This window comes from Prosopis cineraria, unplaced genomic scaffold (assembly GCF_029017545.1).
Source record: "Prosopis cineraria cultivar Desert tree isolate PC_DT_omini unplaced genomic scaffold, ASM2901754v1 PC1, whole genome shotgun sequence".
In the NCBI taxonomy this organism is placed as follows: domain Eukaryota; kingdom Viridiplantae; phylum Streptophyta; class Magnoliopsida; order Fabales; family Fabaceae; genus Prosopis; species Prosopis cineraria.
Genome location: NW_026555332.1, coordinates 931,647 through 949,667, shown reverse-complemented (window position 1 = coordinate 949,667; position 18,021 = coordinate 931,647). Strand labels below are relative to the sequence as shown.

At 33.6% G+C, this 18,021-nt stretch overlaps 1 protein-coding gene across 1 annotated transcript; it reads right to left on the bottom strand.

Annotated features, from left to right (window-relative positions):
• Positions 1–6,670: 6,670 nt before the first annotated feature.
• On the bottom strand, positions 6,671–12,085 carry LOC129312836 (ras-related protein RABE1c-like). Its single transcript, XM_054955586.1, has 8 exons — positions 11,744–12,085; positions 10,351–10,423; positions 9,783–9,883; positions 9,629–9,694; positions 8,819–8,916; positions 7,828–7,890; positions 7,655–7,747; positions 6,671–7,015 (listed from the first exon to the last, which is right to left on the bottom strand). The coding sequence occupies exons 1-8, from the start codon at positions 11,814–11,816 to the stop codon at positions 6,935–6,937; spliced, it is 648 nt and encodes a 215-aa protein (XP_054811561.1). The 5' UTR covers positions 11,817–12,085; the 3' UTR covers positions 6,671–6,934.
• Between the last annotated feature and the right edge of the window lie 5,936 nt (positions 12,086–18,021).

Sequence of the window (18,021 nt, the reverse complement as noted above, 5' to 3'; positions counted from 1 at the left end):
AGGTCTAATAATCATATTTGGTGGTATTTTAGCCCTAGTTGTGGGTTCAGTATTAAGGCGGGCCACCCGACCATCGAAAGGAGAAGAAAAGGAAGAGTTGAAGTTGCTGTGCCACACGCTGCGGTGCGTAGATCATCTGCCGTAGCACATAACCATTTTTGAGTGAGAGAGAACCTCTCTGTGTGCGCCGTGGCACATGGCCATTTTTTATAGTTTATTATACTCGAAATAAGACAGAAATAGAGAGAAGAGAAAAGAGAGAAAGAAGAGGCACACCAATGCTCTGTTAGGGTTTACTTAGAGACTACTTTAAGAGTATTTTGAAGGCTACAAACACCTAAGGCAAGTATCATACTCATTAATTTCCCCACTTCTTTTACATTTACGAGTTTATGGTTATGGTTTGATAATTAAAGTGGGATCTTAATCCATATAGGTTATGGGTTCAAGTTTGTTGACTTAAATGGAGTTAATGGGAATAGATTAGAGTATCTAAACCTAGATATAATGAATTTTAATATTTTGGGTTGTTGGGCACCATTAGTGTCTAAAAATCCCATTTATTATAGGTGGTTGGAAGTTTATAATGCCATTAATGAGGATTTAATGGCTCATTAATACTATTGGAGGCTAAAGGTAATTATTGAACCCAATGGTTAGACTCCACCTCTTATAAAGTAAAGGTTGGCCAATTTAGAAGTAGAGATTGAGGGTTCAAATGTTTAAGTTTGTTATGTTGATGGAATTCAACTTGGTTGATTATAGTTTTAGCTCTTGGTCACCTATTGGAATGGAAATTCAAACTTGAAAGGTAATTGATTGAGGGGTAAACCTTTGACCTCTCAAAGGTTTGAGGTAACCGGGAAAAAACTCTACTTTGAATAGTTATATGTTAATTAATGGTTAATTGGTTGTTGAATATGAGATTATGAATATTACATGCATGGAATTGATTGTTAAAGTAAAAACTATGTGTTAGTTTCATTGCGTGCATGAAAAAGCTATTTTTGGCTTAAAAATGCTTATGCTTTTTAGAAAAATGATGAAAATACATACTTGGGTAGCGCAAGGTCGTGAACCCAACATAGTTGTTGTAATAGTGAATAAATGAAAGCAAAAAAGTAAACTCAAGTGAGTAATAATTATGGCATGATTAGTGGTGGGAGTTTGTTTAGAGATTGGGATTAGAGAAAAATTCATATGGTAATTAGGCTGCCCTCCGATACACGAGGGCTATAGCCTTGTCCCACTGTTTGTCGAGGGATTGTCCTATAGTTTGTCGAGGGATTGGAACCTAGCTATCTCCACCTGTTCAATGAGGAGAATAACCTAGGGTATGAGACACTCCAAGGATTCAAGAATAGGAAAGCCGTGATCTAAGAGTGAGTCCTGTGATCTTTGGCTGAGTCACACCTCACGATTGGTGAGCTTGGGTAGTCCAATCACACAGATAGAGCCCTAATCAGTGTTATAGCCCACGATTTTAGTCTGAGAAAATAAGAAGGATATAAGGTTGGTTGATTATTGCCTAAATAAATATATGACGGGTCACACGTGCTGAGTGGTAGTAGGTCACAAGAGTATGGGTCATGTTACATATCTGAGAATATGGTGACAATGCACCTAGTTATGTGAGTAAAAAAGCTATAGAGTGATAAATGATAAAATATGATAAATGGGGACAAGTTTTATAAATTTAATCTCCTTGTTCATGTATTTGTTTTATAATTAATATATAATTGCATAAGGTAGGTTTAATTTTGATTACTGAGTAGCTAGACTCACCCCTCTTGTTTAATACTTTTCAGGCTCTAACTCTGGTGTTGAGAGGGAGAAGACTAAAGAGGCAGGGAATTAGCATATTCCTACTGTATGCCTTTAATTTAGCTTTAATTGTGTAATAGTATATGGCTTGCCAATTTTAGGATGCGTATTACCTCACTTGCACTATTTTGGTTGTTGAAAATGTTAGAATTGTATTTTAGGCCCTTAGCCTTTATGCATGTTGATATATATATATATATATATATGTCTATAGGGCTAAAATACTAGTATAAGTATAAAAATGAAGATTTGAGCATGTTTTGAATAATTTGAGTTAAATGCAATAGCAAATTACTTCCCTATTTGTTTTTGGTAAATTAAGGGTTGAGGAGTAAATTTTTGTTATATTGATGTTTTGGTGTTTATGACATGTTGTACTGGTAGTCCTAGGTCTATTAGACATGGTCCAGATGTTAGGAAAAGCTTTTGGCATTTGTTGAGGGTTTTGGACACCCATTTTGTGTAAAAGTGTTGAAAAGTAGTTAAAGTGTGTTTGGGTGTTCAACTTTCTAGTATGATTTGTTTTGAAAGTGAAACCTATGCTATTAGCTAGTTCATGTAAAGAGCTTTCTGTAAACACCTAGATCACCTCATTCGGACGTCGAACGGAGAATCGGGGCGAGTCAAAAGTTTCCCCAATTTTACTGTCATATAACAGCATAACTAGTAAAATTTCGTGCAACACACCACGGTACGTGGCATAGAGAGCATCACACCATGACACAGCATGCACGAGCCGCGACCTATGGCTCTGAATCATAGCACATATTTTGTTTTTCAACCATTTTCGACTTCTTTCACTCTTCTGAGATATCTCATGCTTCCAAAACATATTTTTACTCTGATATAATAGATTTTGATCGATTTTAACTTGTTTCTACTTAGAAAAATTAGGATCCCATACTTTTAGATTAAACCTTGGTAATCACTTTTTGAGCAAATTCTCTAATTACCATGAGTTTTATTTCTTAATTGTGTTTAGTGGAGTGAGAACGTTACAGTTAGAGAGGGCTAATATGCCTTTTTGGCATATGGTTACAACTTAAGGATCAATTTTAGAACAAAATAGGGCCATCTGGACTATGAAGGGAAAGACAACTCCAGGGTCACCTTGTTGCACCACACATCATAGCATATGATGCATAAGCCACAACGCATTACATAATAGGAAGAAGTCCTTCCTTGTGCCATCTACTGCGGCACAGGTTGCGTGTACGGCAGCACATGGTCAAAATTTTTGATAAAATGTTTAGAGTTTGAAATAAAAAGGAGAAAAGGAAGGAAAATGAAGAGCACAAGTCATACTTTGCTAGGGCACGAGGTTAAGAGGAGTTTGGGAGGATTTAGAGCTCCTAATCACTAAGATAAGTCTTCTCCATCCTTCCCTTTCCTCTCTACACTAATTTTTAAGCTAGAGTTTATAGTAGGGAGTTGATTTTTGGACCATAAGGGCTGTGGGTTTGAACTCATTGATTTAGATGGAGTTAATGGGAGTTGTTTAAGTTCTCTAGACTTAGCATTAATGGTTTTATGTGTCTTTAAGCATAGGCTCATCATTATGGATGAAATTGATAATTAAAGGACAATAAATATAGTTGTTGAGGAGTAATGATAGCTATTTATGACCCTAAAGGAATTAATGAGGCCAATGGAAGTTGTTGCAAGTAATTATGTCTAATGGGTCTAAGGAACTATGAATGGAAGTAAAGTTAGGATTTTCAAAGTGTTGAAATGGAGTAGTAAAGCTATATAGTGATGATATTAATGGCATTTGAAATAATTAATTATAGATTAATTGTTTCGTGCATTGACTTAGGTTGAGGTCAAGCTTTGGAAGCATTTATTAAGGGATAACTTTTGATCACTCAAAAAATTGAGTTAATCGGGAAAAACCTATTTTAAGTAATTGTGTGCTAATTGATTTGGATTCCAAATTATTATGCATATAGATTGAATGTTGGAATTCACTATGTTTTCCATGAAACAATTTTTGAAAGGAGCAAATGGAATTCTGGTAACTATTAAATTCTGAAAGGAATAATCAAATATTCATGAAAATGTGTATTGATGTGATGATGTGAAATCCAAGATTATGCTTTGATTTGAAAAGTGAGTGAATATGATAAAATGAGAAATGAGTTTTTGATGCATGAGATGTTGTGATGGTATATGTGTATGATGAAATGATGACATATGGAGGTATGTGTTGATCATTGTGATTGAGTGATGTGGATTTGCATATGATGCTCACATGTTGTAGCTTGTTAAATATTTGAAAATAAGCTTGCTATTATGATTTGCAAACAGATGAATATGTGAGCATGAGACACTACATGATTGTAGTAGCGAGAGTTTGTCTAGAAAGAGTAGTGATAAAATTTGCATGGTATTGGTTATTTATCATTGGAATTGAAAGCTAGCTTGGCTACCAATTGTTGAGATCAGGAGGTAGCCATTATCCCATTATTTTTCAGGGGATTGTCCTATTGTTTATCGAGAAATTCAAACCTAACTTGTCTCTACTTGTTCCCTGAGGAGACTAGCTTAGTGTTTACAACACCCCAGGGATTTGAGAATAGGGGAAGCCATGCTTTAAGAGTGAGAGTAGTGATCTTTGGCCAGGTCATTCCTCATAAGTAGTGAACTTGTGTAGTCCATTTACACGAATATAGTCCTGTATGATTTATAGCCTATAATTTCAATCGAAAGGTATAATGAGGATATAAAGTTGATTCCATCATGCATATTATCCAACATGTCACATGATTGTTAAGTTTGTGACAAGTCATGATATTTGATTGTGCTATTGTCATATTGTTGTTATTATTGTGACAATACGCATTGTTGTATTTGATTGTGCCATTGTCACATGGTTATTATTATTGTGGCAATGCGCATTATTGTATTTGATTGTGCCATTATCATATAATTGTTATTATTGTGGCAATATACCTTGTGAAATTACTTATAAGAAGTGTGGATATGATTATTTATACAATTAAAACATGAGATATATGTGAAGTTGTGAATATGTGATTGTATGTCTCATATATGCTTTGTTTATAAAATATCAATTAATATGTAATTATATATAGTAGAGGAACCTTAGTTACTAAGTGGTTATACTCATCACTTTCTCTTAACATTTCACAAACTCTAGCTCGAGTGTTGAAAAGAGAAAAGCTTTAAAGGTTAGGAATTGATCATTTCTATCATAATCCCTTAAATTTCATCTTGACTTATTTGTAATTTTAAGATATTGCCAAACTAGAGACATGATTTGAATTTATACTTGCATTATTTCATTACATAATTGAGATTGTTGCATTTTGGGCCTTGAGTTTATGTGTATGCTATATGTTGATTGTAGAGCGCTAAAATACTAGTGTAAGTATAGAAATAATTTATTTGCTCATTATGCATGAATATTGATTAAATGTAATGCTTTACTTTCCCCTTATGTTTTTGATATTAAAGGGTCGAGGAATGAAAATGAGATAGAGTTATTATTATGTGCACATGGTGTGTTGCACAAGTTGAATATGATCTAGGTGTTAGTTGTAGCTCTTGATACAAGTGTTGAGTTTTGGACACCCTTATAATATGAAAAGTGTAAAAAGTGTGTTTGTGTATTCAACTCCTTCGTGTGAAATCTTTCTGGAGTAAAACTTGTGCTATTAGCTAGTTCATGTAAAAAGCTTTTTGTAAACACTTAAATCATCTCAATTGGATATTGGACGAAGAAATAAGGCACGTGGACATCACAATGTTATCAAATTCTATACAATACCATGCGTCGCAACACATAATACAGAAGAGAACAAGTTGTGGTGCATGTACACATATTGTAGTGCATCCCTCCAATTTCACTCCTACTTGTTATTTTTCATCTTAAATGCAAATAATTTAATACAAATTAGTATCCTATACTTTCATAAACATAATTACTTTGATTTTTTATTTATGGAAGTATAGTAGAGTTATGAAAGTTTTAAAAACTTAAAATCCTATTTATATAATTTTATAAACTTGATAATTCTCTTAAATTTATCCTATGATTACCTTTATTTAGGAGTTCATGTAAATTGGTAAGGACGATCTTATATGTAACATCAAAATTTGAGAAGCGCTTGCAAAGGGCTCTTAGAAACTCGCAAGGAAACTTATTACTGGGATTCACTTGTAGAATGGAGGAAGGGGATAGATTATCTGCTGAGCTTTGAAACTAGGTTTTTGAAAAGTGGATTGAAACTGATTCCTTTGCAGCACTGGAACTAATCAACTCTGAATGTGGAACATGCTGATTACAGGGTAGTCATGCAAGGCTATGCAGCAATTTAACAGGAAGAGTAATGCAACTGCATAGGGACTCAACAAATGAACCTGAGGAGCTTCCGAGCTGTTATGGCCAAGGATTTTAACACTTAGCATGGTTGTACAGGCTAGCTTGCCTAGGTTTCGTTTTTCATCAAAAGAAAAAAGAAGAAGAAAAGAAAAACACCCGCAACATATGATGACTATGCCCTAAAAAATATTATGTCTTCAAATACACAACTTTAGATGCCTTTCAGAGATCTATGGTCAATTCATCTCCTTCGAAGCCCTCTGCTTCTCTACCTTCTGTCCACCTTCTCTTCGTCCATTCAACAAAAGCTTTCATGTAACCACATTACAGTTAACTAGTCTTCTACCAAATATTAAACGACAACTGCAGTGAATTTCTATACATAGAATGCACTATTCGGCTAATGAAAACTAGAATCAGCCACTGATTTTTTTTTTATGGAAAAAAAAAATTGGACCCTTTGATCATGTAGATTCCAAACCCAGCAAGGACAAATAAGAATATTTAGAATGAACTTGCAATAGATTAAGTTTTTCTGGTAATCTATCACAATCTATGTAAAATATTTTCTTATAGTCATACTACAAATGGAAGAGGAAGGTGAAGCGAATGAAGTAGTCAGAGCAAGACTAATAAAACACTAGCATTGAAACACCACCTTTGCAGTCGAAAAATACAGGGACAAATACAAGGGCTCAGATTTAGTGTCATCAAATTAACTCTAGCACCCAGATAAGGGAACACGACTGTGGATGGTGATTCTCTTTAACTACAGCATGCTGACCTTTGCGCGGCTTGACCACCAGCAGCAGCAGCATCAGGTTGGTTAATCTTGATAGTTTGAGGCTGAACCACCACAGAGTAAAATATAGTACATCAACATTTAACAGTAAGCAAGAAGTAATGATTCCTCAACATTTTGGGGGGAAAAAAACCCCATAACTTCGATATGCTTTTCTCTTACAAGAGAAGGGACCTGTACTCAATATGCGGTGGCATGATTTTAGTCCTCCAAGAAACTAGGCACAAAGGAAAGAGACACCCATTCATGCACGCACTTAACACAGTAAGACTTATTTTTTATTTTTATTTTTTGAATTAGAAGGGCAGGCACTAACAGCCTGAGGTTACAAACAGAATAAACCCCGCAACCTCTCACTTGTAGGAGAGCTTACATGCCAGTATGCGATGGCATGATGTCAGTCCTCCAAGAAACAAGGTAGGTACAAAGGAAAGAGAAGCCCATTCATGCACGCATTTAACACAGTAAGACTTCTTTTCTTTTCTTTCTTTCTTTCCTTCCTTCTTTCTTTCTTTCTTTTTGAATTAGAGGGGCAGGCATTAACACCCTGAAGTTAAAAGTAGGATTGAACCTGCAACCTCTCACTTACAGGAGAGCTTATATGCCACTAGGCTACAAGGCCACCAGCTAGAGTAAGACTTTTTGAAAAGAAAATGAATGAAAGGAAAAGGCTAGAGACCTACCTCAGATTTAGAATCTGTTTCTGCGAGTCTTTGCTTGATATCCCTTGCTATTGAAAAGAAAACCTCCTCCACATTCATGTTTGTCTTAGCACTCTGCATGTGTTCTTACAATATAAATATAACAGAATTGCACGTTTTCAATGAAAGGCGTCAACAAGCATACTGCTACTTACAGTTTCAAAGAATTTGATACCGTACTCATCAGCAAGAGCTTGACCCTTGGAGGTAGGCACGGCCTTCAGTAATATAAAGGAATCATATGGGTCAATATTAAATGAAAACTAATTAGAGCATAAATTTACAGTCAGATACAACCAACACTCATTATTCGATGACCTTTTGTTAATAATTTGCCAAGAGCTCAGTGTGAAAAATCCTGCTTCGGGTTCTTAAGTGATATTAGACAAGTGATGTTCAATTTCCCAGACAAGTATGATCATCAACAAAGTAAAGCCCACAAGTCAAAATCATCAGATCACATCATTAACACCTTTCTCTTTTTATTCATAGCTAGATAAATAGACCAGGCATTGCATGGAATACATTACAATGTAAAGAAACAATGATTCGATAGCATATTCATAGAATTAACTTTACTATCCAATTAAAGTTTAATTTGAAATAATTCAAATTCAAACTACTCAATAATTCAAAAGATTTAATTCAAATAATTAAAAACAGTCTAAATCACGCAGCCCAATATATATTACTCACAAACTAAGCCATTTAATTTGGCTTCCCACAAAATGCTTAGATTAGTTTATTATCTTCGATAAATAGATTAGTTTATTATCTGGATGTTTTTTCATGAAAGCTTTCCCAATTTCATCAGTTGCAATAAAATCTTTTCTTGTTTATTAGACAAGAAAATAACATCCTTTCATGAGAAAAAATAAAATAAAATCCTACTTTGTTAGAAGTCCTAGAGTACCATAAATTGCAGCGTTTACCTTCTGGATGAACAAAAAGAATCTAGCATTTCACTAAGACACAAAGACCCTTGATCACACTCTTACAAAAAATAAAAAATAATAATTGGCGGGGGGTGTTTGAGCAGGGAGAGTCAACCATGCAAGTCATGCATAAGCTTCTTACTGATAGTTTTATGCATAACCAATCCAAGATGTAATTATCGTGAGCTAAAGAAACCCCAAACGTACATACCCTTTTACTTTCGTCCATATCAGCCTTGTTGCCAACAAGTATCTTGTTTACATTGTCAGAAGCATGTTGTTCAATGTTACGAATCCAATTCCTAATATCTGAATGGCAAAAAGTAATCTAATTGTGAATTGAAAGAAAGGCAAAAAGCAAAGATAAAGATGGATCCTATTTTTAAACCTAATTCAATGCTAATAAGACAGAGTGAAAAGAAATGGAAAAAGCTATACCAAAATGCCGTAGAAAATGAAAGGCTACAAATGATATTTAAAATATGAGTACATATATAAAAAGATTGATGTATAAAACGTATTCCTTGAAACACATATTTTATTTGGAATAATTATTATCCAAATATATTTGAACTTTCAACAACACCAAGCAATGTTTGTTCAAAAGAAAAAAAAACAACCAAGGAAATATTATCAAAACATCCTCGTTAACAATGTCAAAAGTACTTTGTTCCATTTTGCAAATCCAATTCGAAGCATCTGATTAGAAAAAATGTAAACTACACGTTAATTAAAAGAAAAGGCAGAAAATAATGATGAGAAAGATCCTTATTCCCCCAATCAATTCACTGTTAATGAGAGAGGGAGAGTGAGTGAGAATAAATGAAAGGAAAAAAGATAGAAAAATTGATGGATCAGCCATAACCAACAGAAGGCAACAAACAAATAATACTCTCAAGTTAAGAGAATAAATTGAAAATGCTAATATGCACAAAGTGATCCTTGAAACAAAGATTTTCTTTTGATTAAAATATTATGAAAACAGCTTTGGACATGCAACAATGAGTGAAAAAGAGAGTACTGTTGAAAGATGCTTCATCAGTAACATCATAAACCAGCAAGATGCCCATGGCTCCACGGTAGTAAGCTGCAAAAATGAGTAACATTTTTAAGCAGGAACCAAACATATGTATTGGAAAATAAATTGAATGATTGTATAAGACAAAACACAAAACCTGTTGTGATTGTTCGAAATCGCTCTTGACCAGCTGTATCCCATATTTGCAACTTAATGCGCTTTCCGTCAAGTTCAATGGTTCTTATCTTAAAATCAATGCTGCCATAAAGTAAATCATGATAACATTTCACATTTTCAACAAAAAAAACACAGCGTAGATGTATCTTCATGGACAGAGGCTGAACATGCGGACAATCTGGTTTCCAATGTTGAGACAATGACTACATAAATACACAATTTGTAACCCTATGAACTTTAGACAATAATCGCTCCCTATGATGGGTTCAAAATCATATTATGGAGAAAAAAGATAAATTTTCAGCAATCTTAATAAATGTCTTCGTAAAATTTAAGAAGTCTATGTGTACTTTTTTTCAAGATGAGAGCCAGGATAGTTTTAAAAAATTTGTGCTATGCACAGTTCAAACATAATGAGTAAGACAATGATAAAATTGTGTCTTTCAAGTGTCCACGCTTCAAAGATGAAGACACTAAAACAACAGAAACTGCTTCAAAACCCAAAACAAAGAAGGGAGAGAAGTTTCTATCAAAAAGTCAATACTAACCCAATTGTGGTGATAAAACTGGTGGTAAAGGAACCATCAGAAAATCGCAATAGCAAACAACTCTTCCCGACACCTGTAGTGATTTAAACCAAGGACAAAAGCTAAAGTAACTAAAACAAAGCAGGTCAATTTTTATAATTAGCAACTCTATATAATTTGAATACCCTTTTGCCCAATAAAGAATTGATTTTGGTACACTGCAGGAGGAATGAACGTAGCAAGTTACTGAACCCCATCACCACTAGATTAGACTATAGCAGGTTACTGATAAATAAAGGGTGCAAAAGAAGCATATCAAACTTCATATTTCCACCTTTCACAGAATTAATGACAAAAACAATTCACAATGTGTCCTATACTTTCATGGTTTCCCTAAAATATTTTCCAGGACTTTGCAATAAGGCCAAAAAAGCCACTTTTCATCTACTGTAAAACCTAATAATTATTTAAAAGTTATAAAATTAAGTTGTTATAGACAATGAATCTTGATCTTCTCCCAAGTAGAATTATCAGGTCTACAACAAAGATTTATAAAAGGGGGGAAAGATACTCCTTCGAAGTTATGTAGAGGCCACATATAACCATCTCAATTGGTCAGAACTCAGAAGTCCTAGAGATGTGAATAGATTTAAGTAAACTACCTAAAGAGCATACTATAGGATGCATAAATCTCAACATCAAGGTCGCCCATTACCAGCTTTTAAGCGGCGGCATGAAGAAGCCGTTATCAGATAAGGGAAGCAAAACTATTACGAGGAGGGAAATTTGGAAACCCATTTTTATACCTTGTTTTGTTGGTCACAACATAAACTCAAAGTATACAAATAAGATCATGAGTTGATCATGATTGAATAGCCGAGCAATCACAAAAATGTGAAAAAGGAATCATACAGTAAAGTTTAACGAGCAAGCCTTCAAGATTGTCTATCCAAAAAAATCAATATACACATTTCCACTTTCAACGTACAGATACTACAACGCATTAAGGTATGAATTTTAAACGATAAAATTAACCGTCGTATAAACATATTTCCTTTTCCTGTAACACATAACGATATTCATGATTATAATTATAATTATAAACTATAAATTACCATAATAATAATTTAGTTATCCCATATAAAAATAATGTTTCAACGAAAAACCGCTGTTATCCTTCTAAGCTCAAACAGTCAAGCTCCAAAAGAATCACAAGGGCTCCCCTATCACGGACAACTATATTGCCGAGCCCTTTTCCCTACAAAACCAATTCTAATAATGAACCAAATTCTAAACAAGGTAAAGGCGGCATTAAGATCTGGAAACTTGAAAAACCATTTGCCTTCATTTTCTAGTCAAGCAAACAGAAATGGTATACGAATTAGATTCCAGGGAAAGGGAAGCAATAACTAACCGCTATCTCCGATAAGGAGAAGCTTAATGAGATAATCGTAATCGGCACGAGCCCTTGCTGGTGGTGCTGCCATCGGCGATAACTGAACACAGACTATTACTATTCAGACGAAAGTCTCAATTCCTCCCTGTAAAGAGATTATTGGATGAGTTGAAGAGATCGGAATTGAAAAGAGAAGAGATAGCGTTGAGAAGCGTTCGGCAAAGGTTAGGAACAGCAGGTCGCCAGCGACATGGGAAGAGATCGCAGAGAGAGAGAGAGAGAGAGGATCCAAACGGGCTTTCGGAGAGTTGTCCCTGTCTCTCCGGGTATACCCTGTAGGCTTGCGTGGGTGTCGCTCTATAATACCGTTTTGCGGGAGAGAGTGGGCATTATGTATTGCCTATAATATACCCGGATGCAGCAGATTGCCACCCTCTTTTTTTTTTTGGGCCAATAGATTGTCCACTTTTTTTATTATCATTTTTTTTTTTTGGCCAATGGCAGATTGCCACTTTCGTTTCATTTGTTATCTCATTATTTGACTAAATCTACAATTTTGCCCTCAGCTAACGATGAATTCGCGCGTCATCCTTTTTTTTTTTTTTATTATAAGAAACAAAGATACAATAAAAGAAACCTAATTAAGAGAAACAAGATCAACTCGTCTGGGGAGTCAGCACTTAGAAAAGACCTATTCCAAGCATCTAAAGCTGAAGAAGGTAAAAGTTTAAAGAAAACATTATTAAAATAATACATAAGACTATTAATATCATGAACCATAATTTTTTGAGCAGCATCCTTGTCGGCAGATTGTATGAAAAATTTGGCTTGTCTTTTCTTAATAAAAACCATTGTAATATTAGAGAATCCAGGAGCTCCAAATTCTTCCAAATTAGTGATCCATTTAATGTAGTTCCTGATAGTCTCCATAAGACATATCATTTGCAACTTCAGCAGGTTGTCATCTCTTCGCTTAATGACCAATTGAAAATCATGAAAGATTATAACTTGAGCACGGCAAGACATATGCCTGGTTCAACTCTTAATTCTCTGGACGCCTAGAAACAAAAACCATCCTTTTCTGACTTTTGCATGTGATATTTCCGATTCTCGGTGTTATCCTTAACACATGCTCGATGACCTTTTAAACTTTTTTTTTGCTTTTAATATAAAATCATTTGATGGATATTAATTACATTTTTTAATATTATTTTTATTTAAACTTATTAATTATGAGGGAGAATATAATACAAATTTAAAATTTTTTTATTTAAATAAGATTAAAATTGAAAGTTTATTTTATTTTAAAACAAAATTAATAACTTAACCAACTCTCTTTAATTAACCAACTCTCTTTAATTCCAATAAAATAGTTAGAAGTTGCTTATAGTATTTATTCTTACACTAAAGTCTCATCCTTTTTTTAAATCCAAATGAAAAGCCAAATTCATTTTTCTTCTTACATTAAAATCTTGTTCAGACATTTTGTTCGGAAAGCAAAGAAAATATAAAAAAAATAGAAAATTAGATAAAAATGACATTTTTTACCTTTATTTTTCCTCATCTTCCCCTAAAGAAAAGGATAATTAAAAGAAAAAAAATTGTCAATAAAAAAATTATATTAAAAAATGGCTTTTGTTTCTATTTTTTGTTTAATTTTTTTCATTTCTATTTCCTCCTCATTTTGAATTGTGAATAGAGGGTGTATCAAAGTATGGGGTCATCATCAATCAACATAATATAAGGGGATGTATAACCCTAATGTCAAAAAACATGCAAGCCCATGAACACATATACATTCCATAATTAATTTGACTACATACAAAAACGACAGAACAAAATGAACTATCTAATAACGACATTTTGTCTTCCTTGATGATGTCCCCCAAAGGATGATTATCCAATGAATCCTGTGTCGTTCAAAAGCTGGTAGGCATCATCACAATCAGTAAAATGTTTCCACTTTACATCCTCTGGCTGACTGGCTCCACAAGATACAAATCTGTATGTCTAAGTTGGCTCTGGCTATTCTATGCTTTCATTTCCAGCAGAAGGATCAATGTCCAACCTGAAGCGGCCAATGCATGTATCAAGTATGTAGCCTATCCTTCCTCCCATCTTGTTCACTCACTCCGTTGGTCATTATAGCATGCCTTTTAGAAGAATTTTTTGTCAACTTGATGGCTTATTAATTATATTTTGCAATATTTTTTCTACTTAAACCCATTAACTATTAGCAAAAATATAATGCAAATTTATAAATTAAAAATTTATTTTATTTTAAACAAAGTTAATGGCTTAACCACTTCTTTTTTTTTATTATGATGAAGTAATTAAAAGTGTTTTATATTAAAGATGGGGGCAGAATGAGGCAAGGAACCTAATATTTTTTAATCTTATTTATAAAGCATGTTAATAACTTTTTCTTTAATAAGTTTTCTCTTTTATCGCTCGTTAAATGTTAATAAGAAAAAAAATATCATTAAATTATGTATATTTAATAAGAATAAAGTTAAAAACTTGTTAACTTTTTAGATATAGTTAACAAGTTTTAAAACTTTCTTTAATTTGATAAAACATGTAAAAAAATAATTTATAAATAGGATCAGATAAAGTAAGACTCATTAGCACATGTGGATATCCACAGTTCTTAATAAGTAAACAGCGAACCCAAAAATGATTCTTTATGAAATTTGTGTAATTGGAATATATCCTGCTTCACTATAGAAAATGAGTCATTTTCTTAGTATCATTAATAATTTGTTACTCTTTATTAAATGTTTGTATTTGCACCTAAATTATGAATTTAGAGACATGGGCTCGGCTCAACTTAATCGACTTTAAAATAATTAAAAATGAATATTCATAAAGCTTTAGCTATTAAGTCAAGACCGAGCCTAGGCCATGATCTCCACCCATAATGCTTCAATTATGGAAATTGGGAAGGTGGACATGATGGCAAATGTGTTTCCTAAATTCAAGGAAAATGGTGATCATGGGATTTGAGCATCAAGCCAGGATCATGTATAAATTAGAGAAGCTCTCTCTTAACAAGAGATATTATTAGCATCAACAAACTATTAGTTAAACTCTCAGATTTCGCATCTATTAATTTATTTTATTTTTTATTTTATTATGTAGTTTTAATCTTTATTTTTCTATAGTATAGCCAATCACCGTTTTCTTTAATTAATGTATCTCTACTTTTCTGTATCTACATTAATTTTTTCACTTCGCATTTTTACATCTGGGTGAATTGTGGTAAAGGAGTTCAAGTTCCTTGCATTTGATTAAAAGTCAGGTTCTTCCATCCTTTTAAGACTCTGCGTCTTTGGCAAGCCTCGTGACACCCCTTTTTGTTTTTGTTGAACAATTTTTTGCACGCTTGGTGGGGCTCGTGCAAACGAAATGCTTGAGACACATAATGATCAATATATTGTTGTCAAAAACAGACTTGAGTCTTACAACTTAGAGAACGTGGCTACACTCGTAATGGCCTCTCATACTCTAGTGATCGTAGGGAGACAGGTAACACCTCCTCAAGGAATGCCTTGCCCACTAGCTTGGGACGATGACATCAAATCCTCTTGCTCAGGTAAACCTCCTATTATTGTGTCTAATGATGTTTCAGCTTTGTCTTTAACCATGATATAGGACCATATTAATAAGTAAGCAATAACCTCGCAAGCACTAGTAGAGAAACTCGAGAGACAACATCTACAAAAGTAACAGGAACGAGCCAAAGCTTAAGAAAAGTTGGAATGCCAAGCTAATGAGAGACAAAGAGCTCTGTTGTAAACTTTAAAGGACGGGCTAAGGAACATCTCTGCCATTTTGTCTAGATCGTCGCAAGAGCAAGTTCTAATTGGTGTGCATGTTCAAATAATAGGGGGACTCGGGGGGCAATCTCCCAAAGTGCCAAGTCTAACTCAATGGCAAACATGTTTTGCCACCAAAGAGGACAAGAGCTAAAGCCATAAGGGCCTACACCACAAGGATCAGAGCCACAGGGGCCAAAGTCGAAAAGGCAAGCTCTACAGGGGCCCTTTCCCAAAGGGCTCTCTCTATATGGGCGAAAGTCCTAAGGTCGACCTCCTCAACATTTAGATTTTCAAAACTAGCCCTTGAGGTCTTAAAACTTGAAGGGTTAATTCTAAAACCAGCTCTTGAGGTCTTAAACCTTGAGAAACTTGATCCTAAGCTAGACTATATGGCCCCTAATCCTCAATCACAAGAGTTTCATCCAAGAGAAGTACCAGATCAATCATCAATCAAAACGAGAATGAGACAGTCTTTGAAGACATATTACTCACGCAACGCTTAGAAGTGAGACTAATGAAAATATCCATATGAAATTGGCCTATGAAAGCTCTAACCAAGTTGTATGCAACGAGAATTGTTTGCATCCAAATTGTGAATTTAGAGGCCCGAACTCAACTCAACTTAATTGGCCTTAAAATAATTAAAAATGAATATTCATGAAGCCTTAGCTACTAAATGAAGACTAGATTTAGGCCATTATCTCCGCCCATAATGTTTGAATTATGAAAGTTAGGAAAGTGGCCACGATGGAGAACGTGCTTCCTAAATTCAAAAAAAATGACGATTGTGGAGTTTGGGCACTAAGCCAAAATCATCTATAAATAGAGGAACCCTCTCTCAACAAGAGGCATCATCAGCATTAACAAACTACCAGTCAAATTCTTAGACTCTGCGTCTACTACTTTATTTTATTTTTTTCTTTTATTATATAGTTTTCGTCTTTATTTTTTTATTGCCCGCCACCTCTTTTATTAATTAATATATTTTTGCTTTCCTGCATCTACATTTTCTTCACTTCGCATTCTCACTTCCAGATGAACTATGGTAAGGAAGTTTGAGTTTTCTGTATTTGATTAGAAGTCAAGTTTTTCCTCCTTTTAAGACCCCACGTCTTTGTCATGTCTTGCAACACTTCTTTTTTTTTTTTTTTGTGCCAAATAGTTTGACTTTGCTTAATTCTAATATTTAATTGAATGAATATTTGAATACTTTAAATAAAAAAACCTAAAATCTCGCGTAACAATAGCTCATTACATCTGAGATGAAGAGTGATGAAAGTTGACTTTTGTTTTTGTTTTGTAGGCTTGTATTCTCTCTGTTAATGTTTTTATAATAGTTATCCAGTTTTTCATTAAAAAAAAAAATCATTGCATCTCGTGTCATGTAATGAATGATATGTATTTTTAGTCATGTAGTGATTGATTAGTGATCAGCGGGAAAAACTGATATAATATTAAGAGTTTGCTTGTTTAGAAGAAACATGACATTAAGAAATTAAATATATTTTTTAGTTTAATGTTTGGGTTTCCAAATAAAATTAAAGAAAATGACAATCATAACAATCCGTCAAAAAAATATATATACATAAATAGATTACTACATTATGCGAGTCAATGCAATATTTTTCATTCTTATTTTTCTTCACCTATTTTTATTGGATTCAAATCTACTAACTAATAAACAATCTAAAAAGTAAAAATTATCTTCAAACAATTGGGACTTTAATAAACCCCAACAATCTTAAAACTATACCATCTCATCAATTTAAAACATTCAAACTTTTACTCCTCAAACAATCTTAAGAGAAATTGAACCCAAGTTAATATGTCAAAATGCATCTTATATACTTCCTTTGTTAAAAAATATAAGGCATTTTTAACCGAATTTCACCCCCAATAAAGTAGTTACCTACTTTCAAATTAATCCTATCTTTTCATATTTACCCATATTAAACACCCTCTAATAAATATAAAGTCACTATCAATAGGAACATTTTTTTTAAAAAAAACAATTATTACAAATACTTTATATTTTTTAACATCCAACTCTCAAAAAATATCTTACATTTTCGAACGGAAGGAGTATGTATATTCTCATCAAAATTCACATAAATGAAATCAGAATCTGAAAAGCAACTAAGATCTACCACCATACCAAAATTTTAGTCTCGTGTAAAATCTTCGTAATTTATATTCCCAGCTAGATGCACACAACAATTCTTATAAATTGATTTATTTGATAATAGTTTATTAAGTTGACATGAAGGAGAGATGTATGTTTATTTCAGCGAGTACCTGTAGATTCCCATGTTCAAAATCAAAAATGACTTGATGCAATGACTTCATCATGGTAATGCCAGAGCAGAACCGTATGATATGTAGCACAAAAAAAAAAAATCTAAAGTCGTCTAAATAATTCACTCAAAAACAAGTAATAAACTAAAGTGAACAATAATGAACGGCATGCAGGCCAGA